Source organism: Ipomoea triloba, chromosome 1 (genome assembly GCF_003576645.1).
Source record: "Ipomoea triloba cultivar NCNSP0323 chromosome 1, ASM357664v1".
In the NCBI taxonomy this organism is placed as follows: domain Eukaryota; kingdom Viridiplantae; phylum Streptophyta; class Magnoliopsida; order Solanales; family Convolvulaceae; genus Ipomoea; species Ipomoea triloba.
Genome location: NC_044916.1, coordinates 32,729,063 through 32,752,101, shown reverse-complemented (window position 1 = coordinate 32,752,101; position 23,039 = coordinate 32,729,063). Strand labels below are relative to the sequence as shown.

General features: G+C 39.0%; 4 protein-coding genes across 5 annotated transcripts; 1 reads left to right on the top strand and 3 right to left on the bottom strand.

Moving 5' to 3' along the window:
• Positions 1–1,737: 1,737 nt before the first annotated feature.
• LOC116033849 (Werner Syndrome-like exonuclease) lies at positions 1,738–10,758 on the bottom strand. Its single transcript, XM_031276495.1, is given in 7 exon segments — positions 1,738–2,247; positions 2,355–2,465; positions 2,767–2,804; positions 2,807–2,927; positions 3,046–3,176; positions 4,100–4,282; positions 10,731–10,758. Coding segments are annotated over 7 exon segments (639 nt in total). The 5' UTR covers positions 10,744–10,758; the 3' UTR covers positions 1,738–2,205.
• Positions 10,759–10,810: 52 nt separating this feature from the next.
• LOC116012649 lies at positions 10,811–13,130 on the top strand. The gene is made up of 3 exons (XM_031252276.1): positions 10,811–11,213; positions 11,334–11,563; positions 11,619–13,130. Exons 1-3 carry the CDS (start codon positions 10,811–10,813, stop codon positions 13,128–13,130), a joined length of 2,145 nt encoding a protein of 714 aa, XP_031108136.1.
• Positions 13,131–13,338: 208 nt separating this feature from the next.
• LOC116017745 lies at positions 13,339–16,396 on the bottom strand. The gene is made up of 4 exons (XM_031258378.1): positions 15,763–16,396; positions 15,196–15,439; positions 14,857–15,034; positions 13,339–13,989 (listed from the first exon to the last, which is right to left on the bottom strand). Exons 1-4 carry the CDS (start codon positions 16,256–16,258, stop codon positions 13,501–13,503), a joined length of 1,407 nt encoding a protein of 468 aa, XP_031114238.1. The 5' UTR covers positions 16,259–16,396; the 3' UTR covers positions 13,339–13,500.
• Positions 16,397–17,033: 637 nt separating this feature from the next.
• LOC115996709 (Werner Syndrome-like exonuclease) lies at positions 17,034–20,796 on the bottom strand. Of its 2 annotated transcripts, none has more exons than XR_004093661.1 (7): positions 20,481–20,796; positions 20,202–20,372; positions 19,033–19,163; positions 18,711–18,872; positions 18,010–18,120; positions 17,649–17,908; positions 17,034–17,357 (listed from the first exon to the last, which is right to left on the bottom strand). XR_004093661.1 is itself a non-coding variant. In XM_031236085.1 (7 exons), the coding sequence occupies exons 1-6, from the start codon at positions 20,749–20,751 to the stop codon at positions 17,834–17,836; spliced, it is 921 nt and encodes a 306-aa protein (XP_031091945.1). In that variant the 5' UTR covers positions 20,752–20,796; the 3' UTR covers positions 17,034–17,743; position 17,833. The 2 variants fall into 2 exon arrangements, 1 of the variants encoding a protein (XP_031091945.1); XM_031236085.1 differs by having other exon boundaries at positions 17,034–17,743; positions 17,833–17,908.
• Between the last annotated feature and the right edge of the window lie 2,243 nt (positions 20,797–23,039).

Sequence of the window (23,039 nt, the reverse complement as noted above, 5' to 3'; positions counted from 1 at the left end):
GATTCAGCTTTCAAGCTTTCAAGGTTTGAGACTTGAGAGTTTGAATTATTTTTTTTGGCAAAAACTTGTGTGCGACTGTCTTACCGTGAAACGGGTCGGGTCGGGTCAGATGCAAATGTAACACTTATATGCACAAATGCCATACTTATATGCTCAAATGTAATACTAATCATGAATAAAAAAATTTTTACTTATTAGGGTAAATGTAATACTTTTAAGGGAAAATACAATACTTTTACATTTCGATTTAAAAGTATTACATTTTTCTTCAAAAGTATTATATTTGCCCTTATAAGTGAGAGGTACTTGTCAACGTTACTTATTATGAAAAATGTATTACTTTTTCTCTTATAAGTAACAAAAATTGTATTTTTTATTAGTGTTATATTTGAGCATATAAGTGTGAGATTTGCACATATAAGTATGACATTTGCATGATGCTTTGACCCGACCCGACCCGTCTCACGAATAAGAATCCGTGAGACAGTCTCACACAAGTGTGACCTTTTTTTTTTTTTTTTTTTTTGAGAAAGAGAGTTTGAATATTTTTTAAAGACCTCAATTAACAATTCAACTTACATTACAAAAATGTTTAAAATCAATTATTAAAAAGCTAAAAAGAAAACATAATTAATGCTGTGTGGAATTAGCAATTAAGATCGATTGTGAAGTTGTAATTTACTCTAAGGTATGGCCAAACGCATAGTCCATAATAATCGCTTGGATTTACTAGGGTCATATTTTCTTTTGTCAATTTGCAAATGGCACCCCACACCCTCACACATGGACTCCATAGTCAGTCTCAATCACCTCATTAAGTTTTCAATAATTTTTTCCATACAAGGAAAATGAAGGGCAATTACATAAAATTTAGACCACATTGAACTAACAAGATTAAAAAGAAAAAAGAAGTGGCCTCAAGCCCTCTGAAGGTTGGTTGAACAAATGGAGACTATGGGAAAAATCGTAGTCAACAATGGGTGAAAAAATAAGTGGCCTCAAGCCCTTTGAAGGTTGGTTGAACAAATGGAGACTATGGGAAAAACCGTAATCAACAATGGGTGAAATTCTAATAACACATTGTTTCATTTATAATGTTTGAATTTGAGACATTATTAAAGAAGAATAAAATTCTTTCACCTTGAATCACATGTTAGGGGTGGTGGGGAGCTGAATATAGTATCTATAATTGAATGAGACAATATGAAGGGCAAAGGCCCACACCACATGGAAGGGCTTCCTAAGTCAAAGTTCACCAACTTTAATTCCCCTCCCAAAGTCGGTCACATTTTCTTTTAGCTAAAAGATGAGAGTAAAAGCATGCCAACTCAACAATCAACTATCAACTGTGTTTTTGTAGCTAAGAGATTCAGGAAACCCATGCTTGCAAGAACACAGAACAATCCAAATTGCATTAAATGAAATGAAGTCATGCTATCTGTCTATGTACAATTCATAGTCCGTACCTCTAAACATGGAGTGTGGAATAAGCAGCAAACCTCTGCTCCAGCAAAACAGTCACCCGACCACCTTGATGGTTTGATCTACCATCAGAACTGCTGTAAAAATAATTACCCAAGTATTGAACAGCTACTACTGTCATATATGAGCAGATTGAAGAGACGTGAAAGTGACAGAGATTACTTGTTGAGAAAGTGCAGTAGCTGAAGTGCCTCATCAAGGATGGTACACTATGTTAGTGGCGACAAGAACATCTGTGACTTGAAAGTGCACTAATTTTTTTTTTGAGAAACATTTAAATTCATTAATTCATGTCAAAGTTCACAACATCAAGAGGATAATTAAAAAGAATGGAAAACCATTCCATGCAACCTGCTCTAGCAACAGCTTCCCTTGCTAACAAATAGGCGGTTGTATTAGCATGTCGCTTAGCAAACGTAAAGCAGATACTAAAGTAAGATGCTAGTTTCTTAATATCATTAATGATGAGGTCAAAAGAAGTGTTTATGTCGCTGTCGTTTAACCCTTGCAGCACCAATAGAGCATCCATTTATACTTGGACCCTGTCATTATACATGCTCTTCAGCCATTTGAGAGCCTCCCTAGTCCCTAAGCCCAATTGCTTCAGCAAGTGCACTTGAATGTGTGAATATTGCACTACAACACAAAAAGATATTTCCCACTTTTTTTCATTAATGCAATAATTGCTACCAAAGTTGTAGCAAGCTAAGGTCATTCTCTGCCCTAATTGCTTTCTTTATCAACATCAGGAAGCTTCTTTAGTTCCTGCAGCAACAATAAATAAATAGTTGCAGCAACAAAAAGATAATATGTACATAAGATATGTCTGTAAGACGATAAATAATGGATCAAGTAGGAGAGTTCTCAGTTACATGATATAGTTGCCATGAAGTATAAGCATCTGTGGCAGCATAATTAAGTTGTTCTTTTGATAAAATTGTAGTCTCCCAATTTCCCAATCTGAGATAGTTCCCCTTGGGAAGCTGCAAGCATAAAAAAATGTTCAATTGAATCTGACTGAAAAATAAGGCACCCTAAAATCAGGAGTAAAAATCTAAAACAATGAAGCACTGGGTTCAACAATTTTAGATGAGCAACATTTTTTGGCAGGATTAGGCATGTGACAAGTCATAGCCCCAGAATGGAGCTTATAGGCCTTTCAGTCCTAAATGGCATTGCATTTGATCATACACGATGTGTCGGTGTGCAGGTTATTTCTCTGAAAAAGATGCAGGCCTTGAACCACAATGATAGATGCCATATTCCAAAACAAGTTCCAAATACCTTTTTGTAAAGGAGTTTTTCAGTTAGTGATGCTAACTCCATTTTATAGGACCTCCATGAAGCTTTTGGTTTGCAAGTGCAGACAGATCTTTCAAACCTTTTAGACGTACATTATGATCTTTGAAAACCTTGCTAGCATCAATTGCAATGCCTACTCCAACCTACATATTTATAGCACGGTAATTACATGAATCATGTATAAGAACTGAAAATAATAACAAGTGCAGTATGTATTTACAGGAAATTCATCAAAATTTAAACAAAAGTTAAGCTTTGGACCTTCGGTGTTGTGGAGTTCTCAAGAAGCAATTGTAGACTCTGAGAGATTCCAGAATGAAAGATATGAAAAACATAACAATTGTCCATGTCTCCGCAAATCTGAACAACAGCAGCCTTCCCTGGTGAAACACCTGCACAGAAGCACTCGATTCAGCATTAATACATTGAAGTCTCTAACAAAGATTATAGTGTACATGGCTTGAACTCATGATCTAAAAGTAAATAGTCAACCACTAATTAAGCACTTAGCCACCAAGCACACACTTTATTCTTATTGGTATATTATGAGCCTGGTACACCATCTCTGTGTGCCAAATAAATTAAAAGCTAGCTCAAAAGGCAACCTTCATAATCATCTATCATCTCACCCATGTTAAAAAGTAGGAAACAAAACATTAACCAGTTTACTTAGTATAGGTTCAACAGATGAATGAATTTTCATCATTGTGAACTGTTTACCCTAAATTAAATGTTTGTACACGGAATTTAATTGCCAATGGCCTACATATTTATCAATTTCAATCCAAAAAGGAAAAAGGAATTATGGAGTGGTTAGAAATGTTAAATGCAAATTGCAATGCCATTAGTCCAAATCGTAATTCCAAGCCAATAGGAAAGTTGCAAATACAGTCACTATACGCCCATACCATGTCATTTTGGGAGCATAAAGTGATGTTAACCAGGTTTACAGCATAATTTGAGCACTTCACTGTTTAAATCACTATTTGAATAAATGAACTAGATTATATGCAAAATGAAAGATTCTACTAGCATTCCCTTTGTAGTTAAGGTTGGCAATTGAGCCACACTTTCTTTCTGTTTTTAGCTCTGAAACAAAACATTGACAGCTTAAAATCAGGAAGATGTAACTTTCAGCATAATCACACCGAATTATTGGCCACACAGCTTAAAAAAAAATATATCCTAATCCAGCACATAAACTGTAAAGCTCTTGAGTGATTGGTAAAAATTTGGCAAGCAAAATTTAGCATCAATGTGACAAAAAGGACAACATAATAGCAGCATTTGTTTAAAGGATGATGGAAAAACCTACCTTTCACAAAACTAGGTTTCCATTCAGTATCAAACCCGAGAGCAACTGATTCCTCTTGTCTTCTCTTCTCTTCAATAACATGGAGCAGCTCCGCTGCGGATTTCTCAACCTCGTCCTTGGTTCTACTATATATAACACGCCCTCTAAATGCTAGTATTGGCAGCCTGACCAGACTCATAACTACTTCATTCATTTTTTTCACCCAAAAGAAAGTATAAAAATTCAGTTAAATCAATCCAAGCGAATTTGTGCAATTTATTGTACATACCAAAGAATCAACGATGCATATAAAGTCAAGATCATAAAGTGAGAAACGGAAGATATCGAAACTAAAAGGATGAAACAAAAATACAGGGCATTTTACCTTGATGTTGAAATCGAAATCGACCGGAATGTAGAGTTGTTTCTAATTTACCAATTGTTTCTCTCCATTTTAAATTAATTCAATAATATCATGTACTTACACAATACACATTTAAAATTAAGTATAAGCAATATTTTTTTTCCCCTTAAACGAGTTATATATAATAATTTTTTCACTTTTAATATAATTTTAAAAAAAAAAATTTTGTCCTTCAATTATTACATTTTTTATCATTTGAACACATTTTTAAATTTGAACAAGTTTAAATTGCTTGTTAGGGATTTTGTATCTTATTATAAATTTGATACATATTTATCATATTCATTACTCTACTTTACTACTTTATTTATTCTACTATTAAATTCAAATCATTTAATAGTTATAAAAAAATCATATTCCATTAATTAAATATGGAACTTTTTTTAAAAAAAATTATTTTTTCTCTCTAGCATTGTCTAGGGTTTTGCTTCCTCTACTAGGGTTTTCCTAGGTTTTCTTTCTTCCGTGTTCTTTCCGAGTAATCTCGTCGGCCTTTTTCGCTGTTCGTACAGTGTTTTTCGTCTGTTTGCGTTTTGTTTTCCCTTTCTGCATGGCGACAGGAGCGAACGATGGGGGTGTTGGGAGGCTTACGGCACGTTGGGCTGATCTAGCGTTGGAGGATGAGCAAGAAGGTTTCGAACCGGTTGGAGAGGGAGTAGGTGTCGCTCAGGTTGGAGGGGAGGAAACCTGGGTTATTGCTGGCCGATTCCTGACTGTTAAGCTTGTTAAAGTTGAGTTTATGCGGCAAGTTATGGCATCGGTATGACAACCTGTCAAGGGAGTGCAGGTTACTGAGCTCCAACCGAATTTATTCCTCTTCGTCTTCTATCACGAGTCAGATATGTTGCGGGTGCTTGAGGAGGGGCCCTGGTCCTTTGAGAATAATACTCTTGTTTGCAGACAAGTATGCGTTGGTGTGCTCCCAGGGGAGGTTGTTCTTGATTCCATTGACATGTGGGTACAGGTTTACGACCTGCCACTTGGATATACGTCCGATATAGTTCAAGAACAGATAGGAAATTTTATTGGCTCCTTCATTCGTTGTGACGAAAGGTTTGTTGGTGTGCCCTGGAGAACTTTCTATCGAATTCGAGTCTCTATTCCGGTTGATCGTCCTTTACGCCGTGGTATGAGGTTGATCAAAAGGGATAAATCTTCATGCTGGGTTCCTTTTAAGTATGAAAGACTCCACACTTACTGCTTCTTTTGCGGAATGTTGGGCCATTCATACAAATTCTGCATTAAAGCTAGGGAGTCACCAATGGCGGTTGATCAATACCCGTTCGGCGCCGATCTTAGAGCTGGTGGCGGTCGAGGTCCTAGGGCGGTCGGAGAGGCCTGGTTGATTCCGCCAGAAGGACCCTCTCGAGCTGATACTCTGCCAGGTTCGCCGGTTGTTGCGGATGCTACGTCGGATGAGTGTCCGGCTGTCGAGGGCTCTCGTCAGGCTTCGGCGGTTGTGGCTGTCTCAAAGAGACGCCGTGAGGGCTCGAATGGAGGGGCAAGCAGACGTGTTGGAGGTGGTAATGGTGATGTTCAGATGACAGATGTTCCAAAAAACTTGTTGTTGGCGGGTTCTGGTTCCCAGACCCGCCCATCATCATGAGTGCTATCAGTTGGAACTGTCGTGGCTTAGGCGATCCACGCACAGTTCGAGAGATTATGGGCCTTGTGTCCTCTAAGAAGCCTGAGTTCCTCTATCTGATGGAAACCAAGGTGGGGCGGGTACATGCAGAGCGTCTTCGTGTCAAGCTTGGTTTCGAGGGACTGTTTTATGTTGATCCAGTTGGTTTAAGTGGTGGTTTGGCTCTGTTTTGGAGGAAGAATTGTACGGCCAGGTTGTTGAGCTATTCTAGAAATCATATTGATGTAGAAGTAAGCATGGTGAGTTCTCCATGTTAGCGAATGACGTGCTTTTATGGGATTCCTGACCGAGGAAGGAGAAGTGAATCGTGGGACTTGCTTAGGTCCTTGGCGAGTAGATCTGTCTTACCCTAGGTTGCCTTAAGGGATTTCAATGATCTTCTATATCAGTCGGAGAAGAGAGGGGGAAACCCGCACCCTACCAACCTACTCCAGGGGTTCGGGGAGGCCTTGGATGACTGTAGTTTGTTTCAGCTGCCCATGCAGGGCTATCAGTACACCTGGGAGAGAGGAAAGGGCACTGCAGGGTGGATTGAGGAGAAGCTGGATAAGGTCTTGGCGTCCTCAAGTTGGTGTGCTTTACGGGATGAAGCTTACGTGGAGAACATTATGACCCGTACCTCGGATCATTCTGCTATCTATTTGAGTGTGAATCCGGCTAGGATGCACACACGTGGGGCTTCAAAGGCTTTCAAATTTGAGATGGCTTGGCTTCTGGATGAGGGGTGTAGGGAGGTTGTGGAGAATGCTTGGAAGGATGGTATGAATAGTGGGCTCCTTAACTGTTTAAACCTGTGTGGTCAAAGGCTGAGGAGGTGGGGGGTGACCACTTTCATATGTGGTCAAAGGCTGAGGAGGTGGGGGGTGACCACTTTCATAAGTTCGGTGAGGCTGAGGAGGTGGGGGGTGACCACTTTCATAAGTTCGGTGAAAAGATCAGAACTCTCCGCAAGAGCCAGTTAGTTTTGCGAGGGTCCAGAGACACGGCCTCCTTGTCTGAGTTTCGAAGGTTGGAAGATCAGTTAACCCGCCTTGAAGCTCAGGAGGATGCTTTCTGGAAGCAACGTGCCAAGCAGCATTGGTTGAGGGGAGCTGATGCAAACACCCGCTTCTTTCACAGGTATGCCTCTACCCGTAGAAAGAAAAATACGTTGGTCAGGTTAAAATATAATGATGGTGTGTGGGTGGAGGGCCAGGCTATGATGCCTGTTGTCATGTCCTACTTTGAAAATATTTTTCATTCTAATGGATGTGCCCTTGATGAGTCTTTCTTTAGCTCTGTTATTCCCCGGGTCTCTCAGAGTGATAATGATCTTCTGTTGCGTCCGTTTGGTTGTGACGAGGTCAAAATCGCCTTGTTTGCTATGTTTCCTGATAAAGCTCTAGGTCCTGATGGGATGAACCCTGGGTTTTATCAGCATTATTGGGATGTGGTTGGTGGGGATGTGTCGGCCTTTGTGCTTAACTGTTTGAACTCTTGCTCTTTTCCTGATGGCCTGAATGATACTAATGTGGTACTGATTCCAAAGATGGCCTGAATGATACTAATGTGGTACTGATTCCAAAGAAGAATATTCCGGAGTCAGTTTCGGATCTCAGGCCTATTGCTCTGTGCAATGTGGTTTACAAGGTCATGGCTAAAGTGTTGGCAAATAGGATGAAGCATTTGCTCGGTGACATCATATCCGAGTCGCAGAGTGCCTTTATCCCAAATAGGCTCATAACGGATAATATCCTGGTGGCTGCGGAGGTTGGGCATTACTTGAATAGAAAACAGTGTGGTATGGTGGGCTGGGGAGCTTTGAAGCTGGACATGGCAAAGGCTTATGACAGAATGGAATGGCCTTTTCTCCGACGAATGTTGCTGGCCCTGGGCTTTGCTAATGCTTGGGTGGACTTAATAATGCTCTGTGTTACTACAGTTTCCTATACCTTCTTGGTTAATGGAGATAGCAGTGAAATGATCTTTCCTACTCGAGGCCTACGACAGGGGGACCCCCTTTCCCCATANGGGGGGTGACCACTTTCATAAGTTCGGTGAAAAGATCAGAACTCTCCGCAAGAGCCAGTTAGTTTTGCGAGGGTCCAGAGACACGGCCTCCTTGTCTGAGTTTCGAAGGTTGGAAGATCAGTTAACCCGCCTTGAAGCTCAGGAGGATGCTTTCTGGAAGCAACGTGCCAAGCAGCATTGGTTGAGGGGAGCTGATGCAAACACCCGCTTCTTTCACAGGTATGCCTCTACCCGTAGAAAGAAAAATACGTTGGTCAGGTTAAAATATAATGATGGTGTGTGGGTGGAGGGCCAGGCTATGATGCCTGTTGTCATGTCCTACTTTGAAAATATTTTTCATTCTAATGGATGTGCCCTTGATGAGTCTTTCTTTAGCTCTGTTATTCCCCGGGTCTCTCAGAGTGATAATGATCTTCTGTTGCGTCCGTTTGGTTGTGACGAGGTCAAAATCGCCTTGTTTGCTATGTTTCCTGATAAAGCTCTAGGTCCTGATGGGATGAACCCTGGGTTTTATCAGCATTATTGGGATGTGGTTGGTGGGGATGTGTCGGCCTTTGTGCTTAACTGTTTGAACTCTTGCTCTTTTCCTGATGGCCTGAATGATACTAATGTGGTACTGATTCCAAAGATGGCCTGAATGATACTAATGTGGTACTGATTCCAAAGAAGAATATTCCGGAGTCAGTTTCGGATCTCAGGCCTATTGCTCTGTGCAATGTGGTTTACAAGGTCATGGCTAAAGTGTTGGCAAATAGGATGAAGCATTTGCTCGGTGACATCATATCCGAGTCGCAGAGTGCCTTTATCCCAAATAGGCTCATAACGGATAATATCCTGGTGGCTGCGGAGGTTGGGCATTACTTGAATAGAAAACAGTGTGGTATGGTGGGCTGGGGAGCTTTGAAGCTGGACATGGCAAAGGCTTATGACAGAATGGAATGGCCTTTTCTCCGACGAATGTTGCTGGCCCTGGGCTTTGCTAATGCTTGGGTGGACTTAATAATGCTCTGTGTTACTACAGTTTCCTATACCTTCTTGGTTAATGGAGATAGCAGTGAAATGATCTTTCCTACTCGAGGCCTACGACAGGGGGACCCCCTTTCGATCTTTCCTACTCGAGGCCTACGACAGGGGGACCCCCTTTCCCCATATCTATTTATTATCTGTGCTGAAGGGCTCTCTCTGTTGCTTCAGAAGGCTCAAGTTGAAGGGGCCATACATGGGTGCAGGCTTCAGAAGGCTCAAGTTGAAGGGGCCATACATGGGTGCAGGGTGGCTAGAGGTGCTCCTCCTATCTCACATCTTTTCTTTGCAGATGACAGTCTCTTATTTTTTAAGGCCAATACTCAAGAAGCAGGTGTGGTAAAGTATTGCTTAAATCAGTATGAACAAATGTCTGGGCAGGCCGTGAATTATCATAAGTCGAGTGTCTGATTTAGCAAAAATACTACTGAGCATGATAGAGCTGAGGTTGCAGGGGTGCTAGGTGTTAATCAGGCCTCTAATTTTGGGAAGTACCTGGGCCTTCCGGCATTTGTGGGAAGGAATAAGAGGAATGCTTTCTCTTATATTGAAGATAAAATTAAGCAAAGAATTGGTTCTTGGAATAAAAAGTTGTTATCTCAGGCAGGGAAAGAAGTCTTGTTGAAAAGTGTGGCCCAAGCTATGCCTACCTTCTCAATGGGGGTTTTTCTGCTCCCTGATTCGGTTTGTTTGTCAATTGAGAGAGCCATGAACAAGTTTTGGTGGGGGTCTGGTTCAGAGAAAAGGATCCATTGGAGGGCATAGGAGTGTGCCTAAAAAGTTTGGTGGACTGGGGTTCAAAGATCTTCGTGCCTTTAACTTGGCTATGCTGGGTAAGCAGGCTTGGAGGTTCTTAACAATGCCTCACTCCCTTGTTGCTAGAGTATATAAAGCAAGGTACTTCCCCAAATCCTCCTTTGTTGATGCTACAGTGGGAAACTGTCCTAGTTACTGTTGGAGAAGTATTATGGCTGCCCATGACTTGGTATGCCAAGGTGTGAGAAGAAGAATTGGGGATGGGAAATCAACGTTAATCTGGGGCCATCCCTGGCTCCCTGATGACCTTAACCCAATGATTAATACGCCTATGCCCCCACAGTTGTCTGGCTCTCTTGTTGCAGGATTGATTGATGAAGGCTCAAGCTCCTGGGATTATTCTATTCTGACTGATATTTTCGCCCCAGATGATGTGACTCGTATTATGAGAGTGCCTATCTCCCCGGGCTATGAGGACTCATGGTATTGGTTTGGAGACCCGAAAGGCTGTTATTCGGTCAAAGGGGGCTATCGTTTTATTGTTGGTAACTATGAGGGTTCACCAAACTGCTTTGTTGATTGGACCTCTTTGTGGAAAATTAAAGTTCCTCCCAAATGGAAGACATTTTTGTGGAGGGCCCTCAATGACATCCTCCCGGTGACTACTAATTTGCTTTTAAAGAGGGTTGAGGTGAATCCGGAATGTCCAATGCGTGGGTTGAGTCATGAGAATACAATGCATGCACTAATTTTATGTGATTTCTCACAACTAGTTTGGCATGAATCACTTTTACCTTTCTCTAGCATTGTTGGTGACTCATTTAATCTGTGGTGTGCAAATATGATGAGTTCCTTGACCGAAGAAAATGTTTGTATGGCTGTAGCTATCTTGTACCGTATCTGGCGCGCAAGGAACAACGCAGTGTGGGATGGCTTTCTCCCAACGCCGAGGAGATTGGTGGCTACTGCCGCGGCTACGCTGCATGCGTGGACGGCGGTGAATGCGCCTCAGCATCAGGTGGCTCAAGCTGCGTCGCTGGTGGAAGAAGTGCAGCACGTTCACCACACTGCTACTCTGAGATGCTACGTTGATGCCAGCTTCCATCACAACACTCTCAAGGCGGCTTTCGGGNAAGGGCTCTCTCTGTTGCTTCAGAAGGCTCAAGTTGAAGGGGCCATACATGGGTGCAGGGTGGCTAGAGGTGCTCCTCCTATCTCACATCTTTTCTTTGCAGATGACAGTCTCTTATTTTTTAAGGCCAATACTCAAGAAGCAGGTGTGGTAAAGTATTGCTTAAATCAGTATGAACAAATGTCTGGGCAGGCCGTGAATTATCATAAGTCGAGTGTCTGATTTAGCAAAAATACTACTGAGCATGATAGAGCTGAGGTTGCAGGGGTGCTAGGTGTTAATCAGGCCTCTAATTTTGGGAAGTACCTGGGCCTTCCGGCATTTGTGGGAAGGAATAAGAGGAATGCTTTCTCTTATATTGAAGATAAAATTAAGCAAAGAATTGGTTCTTGGAATAAAAAGTTGTTATCTCAGGCAGGGAAAGAAGTCTTGTTGAAAAGTGTGGCCCAAGCTATGCCTACCTTCTCAATGGGGGTTTTTCTGCTCCCTGATTCGGTTTGTTTGTCAATTGAGAGAGCCATGAACAAGTTTTGGTGGGGGTCTGGTTCAGAGAAAAGGATCCATTGGAGGGCATAGGAGTGTGCCTAAAAAGTTTGGTGGACTGGGGTTCAAAGATCTTCGTGCCTTTAACTTGGCTATGCTGGGTAAGCAGGCTTGGAGGTTCTTAACAATGCCTCACTCCCTTGTTGCTAGAGTATATAAAGCAAGGTACTTCCCCAAATCCTCCTTTGTTGATGCTACAGTGGGAAACTGTCCTAGTTACTGTTGGAGAAGTATTATGGCTGCCCATGACTTGGTATGCCAAGGTGTGAGAAGAAGAATTGGGGATGGGAAATCAACGTTAATCTGGGGCCATCCCTGGCTCCCTGATGACCTTAACCCAATGATTAATACGCCTATGCCCCCACAGTTGTCTGGCTCTCTTGTTGCAGGATTGATTGATGAAGGCTCAAGCTCCTGGGATTATTCTATTCTGACTGATATTTTCGCCCCAGATGATGTGACTCGTATTATGAGAGTGCCTATCTCCCCGGGCTATGAGGACTCATGGTATTGGTTTGGAGACCCGAAAGGCTGTTATTCGGTCAAAGGGGGCTATCGTTTTATTGTTGGTAACTATGAGGGTTCACCAAACTGCTTTGTTGATTGGACCTCTTTGTGGAAAATTAAAGTTCCTCCCAAATGGAAGACATTTTTGTGGAGGGCCCTCAATGACATCCTCCCGGTGACTACTAATTTGCTTTTAAAGAGGGTTGAGGTGAATCCGGAATGTCCAATGCGTGGGTTGAGTCATGAGAATACAATGCATGCACTAATTTTATGTGATTTCTCACAACTAGTTTGGCATGAATCACTTTTACCTTTCTCTAGCATTGTTGGTGACTCATTTAATCTGTGGTGTGCAAATATGATGAGTTCCTTGACCGAAGAAAATGTTTGTATGGCTGTAGCTATCTTGTACCGTATCTGGCGCGCAAGGAACAACGCAGTGTGGGATGGCTTTCTCCCAACGCCGAGGAGATTGGTGGCTACTGCCGCGGCTACGCTGCATGCGTGGACGGCGGTGAATGCGCCTCAGCATCAGGTGGCTCAAGCTGCGTCGCTGGTGGAAGAAGTGCAGCACGTTCACCACACTGCTACTCTGAGATGCTACGTTGATGCCAGCTTCCATCACAACACTCTCAAGGCGGCTTTCGGGGCTGTTCTCGTAACGGCTCACGGTGGTTTTGTGGCTGCATGTGGAGGGCCTTTGCCGGATTGTTTCTCTCCTCTCATGGCGGAAGTTGCTGCGTGTAAAGAAGCATTAGCTTGGCTCAAGAACAGGGGCATCGACTTTGTTCATCACAGTGCTCTACAAAGGCCGGAGGCCTCTCATTCCTACGCTGGTTTATTTATTGATGCTTGCAAGACTTTTTTATCTTCATTTTTGAATTGTCATATTAGTTTGATTTCTAGAGCTTTGAATTCCTTGGCTCACACTCTAGCTGTTTCTGCTGGTTCTCAGGCATCCATTTTGTATTGGGACTCTGTCCCTCCAAACACTATTGCTTTACTTTTATAATAGCCTATTCGGCGGTTTTGTTTTCAAAAAAAAAAAAATATGGAACTTTTTTTTTTTTTTGAAAACAATTAAATATGGAACTTAATGCTCCCTAATCACTCGATTGTTTTAAATGTTGTGAATGCAGTTGTCTTACACTATAGTCCTTGACCCGTTAGTATAATACGGAGTAATTATATTGAAAAAAAAAAAAAAGAAGAAGAAAGACTTACGAGTACAAGTCATTAAGCTGTGAACTTTGCTAAAATCTGAACACCAGAAAGACCGTGTTTGGCTAGAAAATTACATGTATGACAAAGAAACTTGGCAGGACTGAGAAAGAAAATTGCACATGTTTAACAAGACAAATGTTTGCCAAGTGCCAACAGACTCAGTTTCCAGCCTGCCCAAAGTATCTACCAGATATTGTTGCCAAAATATTGAGCATAATAACTTCGTCATTCATGGTTGTTTTTTCAGCTCGCAAGCTTGCGCATTTTCTGAGTAAAGATCTAAGGGATGCGGAGGCGTCAGCATCAAGCGGAGAATCAACCGCTGCACATAAAGCAAATAGCCATAAGCAGTCATCCCTTGAAAGTGTGTTTGTGCTTTCCAGGGCAGTTATCCGCTTTCTAAGCAATGATACTCGAGTCACTGGTTCCATCCCTGAAATAACTGACAGTGTAGGGCAGGAATTTTCGAGAGTGTACTCATCACCGGCATCAGATTGGCTACAATCGTCTCCAGATGTTAAGATATCGAAATCCTCAAGAATGATGCTGTTGCTGAGTTGATGCGATGACTGTTCCTGGTGAACAACAGAAACTAGGGGTGGTTGACTAGAAATTTGAATGCCAGAACTCTCTAGTTGTGATAAAGCCTGAAAAGATGAACTCGGTTAATTCTTAAAGATACTTCTACGCCATTCCAGAAAACAAAGAAACTGAATAAGTCAATGGAGCAGTACATTTAAGCACCGAACTTAAACAGGGGCAGGACCCTGATTTTAATACCTCGATACAAGAAATGACAGTAATAAATAAAGGTTTTAAATCATTGAATACTAGAGTCTCGATCCAGATTTTGTTGAGACAAGCATATCCTTACTTCCTGTAAAATATGTCATTGTCTAAACAAAGTAAACTGCAGACTTGCAGCAGAATCAGTCAAGCACGATACCTATTTTGAGTTCCCACTTGTAATGTCAATGTTTAGGTTATTTTTCTTGGGTTGCAACAACATGACACAAAGGTTTAGTAGATGTTATTCTGCATGTAATTTTTACGCTCCTATTGAAAATTCTCACAGGTGAAATGGAACTTCCTCAGAAAACGCTTGCAGATTCTTAAGAAGATGAAGTTGCTTATTTGCAGTTGTTAAATTCATTACTAAGTGACTAGGCTTGTGATAAAACCCAACTTCGAGATTCCAGAAAGGCATAAATCTTTCTTAAGAGCTAAAAGGATTGATTCATTTAAACGGCATTACATATCAACCTTCTTTCTTTTTAAGAGTGATGTAAATTTTTATGCTTCCAATATCATTCTCTTTGGAATTTACTAATAATAGAAGGAAACTGGCCTAAGAAACCTTCACTAAGACCTCCCACCCCCACCAAAAAAAAAAAGCAATTAAGCACCATGGCAGATGAAACCACATGAAAGAAACATTTGAAATGACCAGAAAAAAAAAAAAAAAAAAAAAAAAAAAGAGAGAGGGGAGGGGGGGAAGAGAGAGAGAGAAATACCTGTCTCAACTTTGAGAAATCAGCAAGGAACTCATCCTCCCACTCTTTAAGGGGTAGCAAGTGCTCTGGGCAAGTTGCAATATCGGGAATTTGGGGCATATAAACACTCTGTTCTTTGTTTACTTTACTTCTTTCAACCTTGGCAACCTTCACATTTGGCAAACGTTCTGCTTCCCACCTATGATCAATACCATAAGTGAAATACACAAAAGTACAACAAAGTCCATGCATCTATGATCCATCAGTTAATAGATATATCAAATACTTTTCTCATGACTCATAAGGAACAAGTTCACTCTCTAACAGCCAGAAAGAGATATGGTTATGATGAATATGTACCTTACACGCCTGAGATATTCTAATCCGTCTTCAGGATGAACAGAATCAAAATTGGGTTCTCCTGTAACAAAAAGGGCAGGCTTCCGGATGCCACTATAATCTTCATCACTATCATCATAGTCACTGCCTTCTCTTTCCACAATTGAGTCATCATTTTCGTTGCTCGCGGCACAACCCAAAGCAGGATTAGTCACATTTGTGCGTTCCCTCTGACCCTCCAAGAGTTCTGAATTACTATCATCACCTACGAGGCATAATGTATATATTCAGCAACTTAAAAGATAAACACACCCAAGTAACACTGACCACAAACCCCGGTATGTATGCTTGCAAAAAATATAAATATACATTTCATTTCAACTCAATTCACAATAGAATGCTGCACCACATGCCTTTACATACAACTTCAGCAATGACAATGATTTAATTGAAAAGAGATAATGATTTACATACATACTAAGCACAACAGTATATCAATGAATGTAGAATTTACAAGAAAGACAAATTAACCATACAAGAGGAACAAAAATAAGATAAACCGTTGTGTGAGAGCCGAAGAAATTATACCAAATGAGACATGGCGGGCCTTCCCGAACTTTCTCCGAGGATCAAAGTCCACGAGCTGCTTCTGATGAATGGAGCGAAGGAGGCCATCATACTCCTTCTGCACATCGGCCCCTAGGCCACAGTACACCTCGATCCATTTCTTCCTTTGCTCTTCTAAACTCACAAACCTCAGAGCCTCCAACTCCTTCCTAGAGTAAAAACCCTTCTTATCTTCTTTCGTCAACTTGTCGCAGTCTTGCCGGCCCTCCTCCTCAACGGCAGCAACATTGGCAGCTCTACTCCTTCGGCTTGGCTTGTTCATTTTCTTCTCGTTTGAAGCCCCGTTAATACCGTTGCCAATTTCAGAAGCGGCGCCTTCAAGATTAAGGGTGTTGATGGCGTGACAGTCTGAATCTTGAAGTGTTTCAGAAATGCCCATTTGGAGATTCTTGATTTCTTCTTTATCATCATCAAGGTCTTGCACTGATACTTGAGGAAGATGTTCAGGGGCACTCATCTCCTTTGTTGCGAGTTGCTACTGCAGTTAGTAATATGATTGAGAGGGAAAACGGGAACGTGCTGAGCGAGGAAGAAGAGTGCACATGGGAGCACAGGGGTTTTGGGTTTTGGGTTTTGCTATGTGAAAGATCGAATTTGTACCGATGGTGGATCATCGATATAATTATATAAAGCAAACGATTAATTTCATCAGACATAATACGGAGTAATAATACTCAATTTTAAATTATATTTTTGCTTTAAATCTATAATTAAAAAAAAAAAAGCAAATAAAATTTATAATTAAAAAAAATTAATCATCTAACTTAAAAATTAATCCCTTTTGTGGGGTTTAATTTTTAAACGATAAAAAAATATCAATTTTATATAAATTAATGAACTAAAATGTAAAATTTTAATAAATAACATTAACTTCTTAATTTTTAAGAACCGAGTATTAATAAACAGATACTACATTGTAACAGAGTCAGTAGTATTCAAAAAAAAAAAAAAAAAAAAAAGAACCGAGTATTATTAACATTTATAACACAGTAATAAAAAATTGGTATAACCAAATATAATCAACACAAATTTCTCACAAATCTTTTGTTTTGTCATAAATATATTTAGCATGTATTCAATTTTTCTCTTCAGTGCGATTACAATAGATTGACATGAAAGATTAAACTAAGAAGGCCAACATTTTAACACTTTTAACCAAGATTAATCCAAAATTAAATATTTAGAAATTGATAAACCAAAAGAAAATAGTTTTCAAATGCATAAAACTTTAAATGTTCAATTTAAAATAGATACACAATCCATCTTTTTTGCAGGGGGGCAGCAAATTCAGTAAAATATCACAGCATAGAAGAAAAGACTCAATTTCTCAACCAAAAAAATAAAAATAAATAAATAAATAAAAACTATTTAATTCTCTGACAAGTATCAATCTTCTATTGCACAAGATCATCAAATGCCACTTGATATTCTGGAGAAACCACAATCAACTTCAACTCCTTTTCCAACTTCTTGGTGACTTCTCATTGGGGAGTATACAACAATACTTGAGGACTTGTTGCATGGTGCAGTATGAGTTTCTTGAAGCAGAGAAAATTCTGTAATTCAGGACTGATCAGGACCGATGAAAATTTTATGTATCAAACTAATCTCACTCCTTGAAACGAACCAGAAGCAAGGTTTTTGATGATATCGTTTACAACGAAAGTATTGATTTCAAGAGAGAAAGATGGGTACATAACCAAAGAACACCATTTCTTATCACAGAAGAATAACTTTAACCAAACAAATAGCTATGATTCTATGAACTAATTCAGTAATATGATCCAGATTGAGAAACTGACACTCCTCCAATAAGGTTCAGGATGCATTGCACTAGCTAAAAGTACCTCATAAGCAGTGACTTGTGCCTCTGGATAAGAAAAGGTTTGGCTAGAGCAAATGGATATATAACGGCATCAAGCAAGATGGTTGGACACTTGGACTGGACCAGATAAGCGCGAAATTTAATAGTCCAGATGTAACTGATGTTACAGCTGCCACTACTATTCAAACAATAGTTGACAATCACACCTCACTCACTGCTCACATGCTCTGGTTCATTGCTCTTATTATCAACAGCCTCAGGCTCAGGAAGGCTCTTCAACGCCTATAATGAAGATGAAAAGATGTTTCAAAAGGGAAGATAAGAGAGAGCAATAATGAAAGTGAAGAAAAAAAAAAAAGATGCACCAATAACAGTTCATTTACCTGATATAGGTGCCATGAAACAAAAGCATCTGTGGCAGCATAATTTAGGTGTTCTTTTGATAAAACTGGAGTCTCCCAATTTCCCAATCTTATATGGTTTGGCTTAGGGAGCTACAGAAGTCCAAAACATTCAATTGAATAACACACTAAGAGATAATATTCAAGGCTAACATCAGGTAAACAAAGGAAAACTGAAGCACTGGATAAAACAAAATAAGATAAGCAAGATCTTTTAGTAGGAAAGAAATGAAATAATATAGATGATGGTATTGATGGAGGTTGTAAGCTTTATTTCCCAAATGATATTGCACATGATACAGAATACCCAGCAGATCAGACACTTGTACTAGGATACACCATCTATAAGCAAGTTGCATATTTTGAAACACAAATTGGATGCAAAATTGCAAAACAAGCTCCTACTTAAGCCAATACACTGTTCATATTCAATTAATGCCTTGATGCTATCCACATGCAATTCCAATACCAATAAACACTTAGACAAACATAAGTGTCAACCTCCATGCGCAATGAAAGGAAACAAGAAGGCAACAGTATTCATACTAAATTTGGAAAATGGCAAAAAGTACAACAGGCAAAGCAGATGCCATCACCATTCATTGCTTTTTAGCTCAAGGGTTTGAATAACAATATAACCACAAGTAGCATCAAATGTATTCATTATGAGGGCACCATGTTACCTGTTTGCAAAAGAGTGTTTCTGTCAATGATGCTAGACTCCAATTTTTGGGAACTCCACCAATCTTTAGATTGGCTAGCGCAGATAGATCTTCCAAATTTCTTACAGGTACATTATGATCTAGAAAAACCTTATGAGCATCATTCGCGATGTTTACTCCCACCTGTACATGTTAATAGCATCAGAAAACATGTAGAATGACCCAACCCCCCNAACCCCCCCCCCCCCCCCCCCCCAAAAAAAAAAAAAAAAAACAAAGCAAAACAAAATAAAAATAAAACGCATTTTACAATAAATTTCAGAAAATATGAAAAGATGCTAACCTTCACAGTAACAGAATTCCCAAGAAGTGTCTGCAGATTTTGAGGGATTCCAGAATGGAATATGTGGAAAACATAACAACGGTTCATCTCCGCACATATCTGCATAACAGCCGCTTTCCCAGGGGCAACACCTGCATGGAGAAGCTAATAACCAACTAGCAACACCCTACACTTTGATGTATTAACTTTGAAAATACAGCATGTAACCAAGAAGTCCAACATACTAGTATGATATACTTGAAATTCAAAGATCTTTTCATTTTTCAAAATTAAATGGCAAACACCATTATGTAGAAGTTAATGTTCCTCTACCATCAACACCATTTGCAGACTAGAAAAAATGAATTATCAAATTTCGTCACCAAAAGTTTTAAAGACAAGTAAAACTTTCCAGAGTTACTCTTTTCAATAAAGAAAGAAAAGGAAAAGCATAATCAGGGTCATCCTGAACCTAATACCATGAGCTATTGCAGTAAAGAAATTAAAATTTCTTGTGCCTACTCTAGTAAATATTGGTATAAATTCCTTTGGGTATGAATGTGTTTAAAAAAAAAAAAAAAAAAAAAAAACCATTTTGATACCACTATGAACAATTTTAGAAGGTGATACTATATGCTATTAAGCTCTGTCTATTATCTTTGACGCGGGGAGTATCTTTCTGTCAAATTTTCAAGAGGGGATTTTGCATTATCTTCACGGGAAAAGCCATTAAGGGAATGATTTCCGAGTACTCATCCACACATCAGCAAGAGAAAAGACGCACTTGGACATTGAGGAACATCCCAGAAATGAGAGCTTTCTGTGAGATTAGTATCTGTCTTGGACTCTTGGCCTAGATCAAAGGATATGCAGCACCTGATATGATTATGAAAACCTTGCCTTCACAAGGATTTCCAAATGCTTAAAGGATTTGACTTATGGCTTTGTGTGATTAGAAGTTCAATAATTGACAATACAAAGAATTAAAATTTCAAACCAATAGTTATTGAGCTATCATAGAAGAATTCAAGTGAAACCTAAACACCAAGGACTTAATATCCATGAACAGAATTCTCGAGATTCTTGGATATTTGCATTAGAATGGAGGCTTAAATTGCTCAGGCAATATTAGAAAACAATATTACAAAATTTACATATCCAAATGGGGCCTGGAAGGGTTGTATACCTACCTCTTTTGAAAGTGGGTTTCCATTCAATGTCAAATCCCAGAGCAACTACACCTTCTGCTCTCTTCCTCGTTTCAATAAAATTTAAAAGCTCTGCTGCAGATTTCTCTGCCTCAACTGCAGTTCTGCTATATACAACACGCCCCCTGAATGCTAGTGCGGGGAACCTATTCACTAAAATAATCCAATCGACACAAATCAGGAAAAAAACATCAAAAACAAAATAATTTTTTTGTTAAGAATTCAAAAACAAGAGCGTCGGGAGAGAATATAATACATTACATTGATGCTTAAATCGACTTCTAGGGCATGGGGCCAGGGAAAAAGAAGTGGAGAAGAGTGATTCAGGCAGTCTCCGGCGATGGTTCCGGCGAAATTTATTTCCATCGCCGTTAACCTCGTCTTCGGCAGCGGGAGCGGAGGACTTATCCGAATCGTTGCGCTTGTTGGTGGCAGATTGAAAAGCGGCTTCGATTTCTAGGAGCTCTAGATCAGTGAAAGGACGATCCCAGTCGTCTAAACCGGACATCGATGAAGGGACTGATGTTTCCATTTCTTCCCGGAGAGGCAGAGAGTTCAGTGCTGCGCGCCTACTTTAAAAAACAAAAACAGTTTCAAAGAAACATAACATGGAGAAGCATGTAAATATTAAAAAATAATAATAATAAATAAATAAATAAATAAATAAAAACATGACAATATAATTGCAAGTGTGTGTGGGGTTTTTTTTTTTTTTTTTTTTTGCGTGTGAATAAATATAAATTATTTTATTTGTTTAGTAATATTTAAAAGTATACACTAAATCACTAATAAATCGATAAATACTTTACAACCAAAAATTAAACGCAATATCTAAATTCTAAAATATTTGTAAGCTTGAACATTTGAATTGTTGTCTCCACTAGCAATCTAGCATATTCATAACTAAAAAATAATAATTAATTAATTAATTTTACAATTTCACGATTATGGTAATATTGTCACATTTATTTCTAATTTTTTTATTTAATCACATTTAGTCTTGGTATTGATCTCTATTGTGACTTCCAATAAATTATTGCTAATTTTATGACAACTTAATATTTTACCACCTTAGTTGTCTTCTTGATGAAACCGTATCGTATATTTTATAATAAATAATATTTTGTTAGAGTTTTTAATGAACACAAATTATTGTGGTGTTGTTACGTTTATTCCACAACTTTTAATTTAATCACATGTAGTCTCACAACTTTACTGACGTTGTCAATATTTACATTCTATTACAAATTTTAAGACAACTTAGTATTTTTATGATCTTAGTTTTTTATTCTTATTGAAAATTGTTTATAAATGAATTAATAAACAAAATTTTAATATATTTTGTAATGAAAACTAATGTTTTGAATGAACCGAACCCACCATAGACTCATGTTGATATCGAACAATTGGTACAAAAAATGTATTAAATCGACAAGGTTAAAGGCCCTTAAATAATACAAATGGACTGAAAATGTACTAAATAAACAAAGGGAACGAATTTGGCACAAGGGGCCTAACCACGGGGGTGGACTACCACTGCTAACTAGTGTTGCGCCGTTGGTTGAAGGAGAAGTCAAGAGACAAGGAGAGCTAATGATGATGATGCCCCGAATTAAGACCTCTTCCCCCTTTTATAGTACTCATTGGGTCGTGGGGTCATGGACAAGTGAGTATACCATAACTCTTTGCCCTCATATGTCGTACACATGTTCCATTAGGTGTTACGCTCTCTCGCCAAATATCTCTCTGGGCGTCACGTCGTAGGCCACATTTTGACTGTCACTAACTACCTGAAGGGTTTGTCAAAGCAGTCCACTTGAGTAGTCCGTATAGGTAGTCCGTCAGAGTGTCTCGTTTAAGCGGCCTACCTAAGCTGCCCGTCAGAGGTCTGCTCGAGCGGTCTGCCCTTCCACTTGGGTGATCAGTTACAACTGGGTAAACCAAGATATAATGTCTAGGTCGCCAGTTGACGCTCCGCCAGCGTAGCCAATCGCTCTTCTACATCACTTATTTTTCCGAATTGTGCTCCACACCACGCTGCTAAACGCACAATTAACCATCTTTTCATTAAAAAAAAATAAAAAAAATCCACCCTCACCTTTATAATTGGATCGCCTTGGTCAAACCCATCTCTTACTTTAATTATTATTTGGGTCGTATCCCTATGACCCATTAAAAAATAAAATTCAAATGATATGATTTTATCATGTCATTTATATAAACACAATTTATTTGTTGATGTTTAATGTTATAAATTATTTATATTATATCACAAATAATATTTGAACTCTACGATATACACCAAGTTTTAGATTTTGATGAACACAAATATATTATTGGTTTATAATTTTGTGTATATTATATCGCAATATAAGTTTAGTCCAGATATCATATATTGAAATTTCATATATATTAATTAGATTATAAAAATTATATTTATTTCATTTAAGTCAAATGTATCCAAAATTTTAAAATATAAGGTATAAAAATCACTCAAAATTAAACTTGTATTGCTTTGATAACGTTAATTTTCAAAAATAAAATTGAAAAAATGAGTGTTAGAAACTACCAGAGTAAGTTGTATAAACCGAACACAGACAATATAACACAACGAATGAAAATTGAAAAGTAAAAAAAAAATAAAATTAAATCAAATAACAGTTTATTGAAATAAACAAGCACAATATGTAATTTGCAATTTTAAACCATTAGAGTTGAAAAACCAAAATTATCAAAACTGTCATATTGTAAAAAATGAAAATAAAAGATACAAGACAACTTCAGTCAAGTTGGTCATATTATTGACTTAATAATTATAAT

What these genes read in the sequence shown, in the direction of transcription:
- LOC116017745 (XM_031258378.1), bottom strand. Translation starts at nt 16,258, where the DNA reads ATGAGTGCCCCTGAACATCTTCCTCAAGTATCAGTGCAAGACCTTGAT. An exon ending in GGCCCGCCATGTCTCATTTG is followed by an intron (nt 15,440 to 15,762) that starts GTATAATTTCTT and finishes TATGCCTCGTAG; the next exon opens with GTGATGATAGTAATTCAGAA. An exon ending in ATTTCTCAAAGTTGAGACAG is followed by an intron (nt 13,990 to 14,856) that starts GTATTTCTCTCT and finishes TCATCTTTTCAG; the next exon opens with GCTTTATCACAACTAGAGAG.
- LOC115996709 (XM_031236085.1), bottom strand. Translation starts at nt 20,751, where the DNA reads ATGGAAACATCAGTCCCTTCATCGATGTCCGGTTTAGACGACTGGGAT. An exon ending in GAAACCCACTTTCAAAAGAG is followed by an intron (nt 19,164 to 20,201) that starts GTAGGTATACAA and finishes TTCTCCATGCAG; the next exon opens with GTGTTGCCCCTGGGAAAGCG. An exon ending in AAACACTCTTTTGCAAACAG is followed by an intron (nt 18,121 to 18,710) that starts GTAACATGGTGC and finishes GGACTTCTGTAG; the next exon opens with CTCCCTAAGCCAAACCATAT.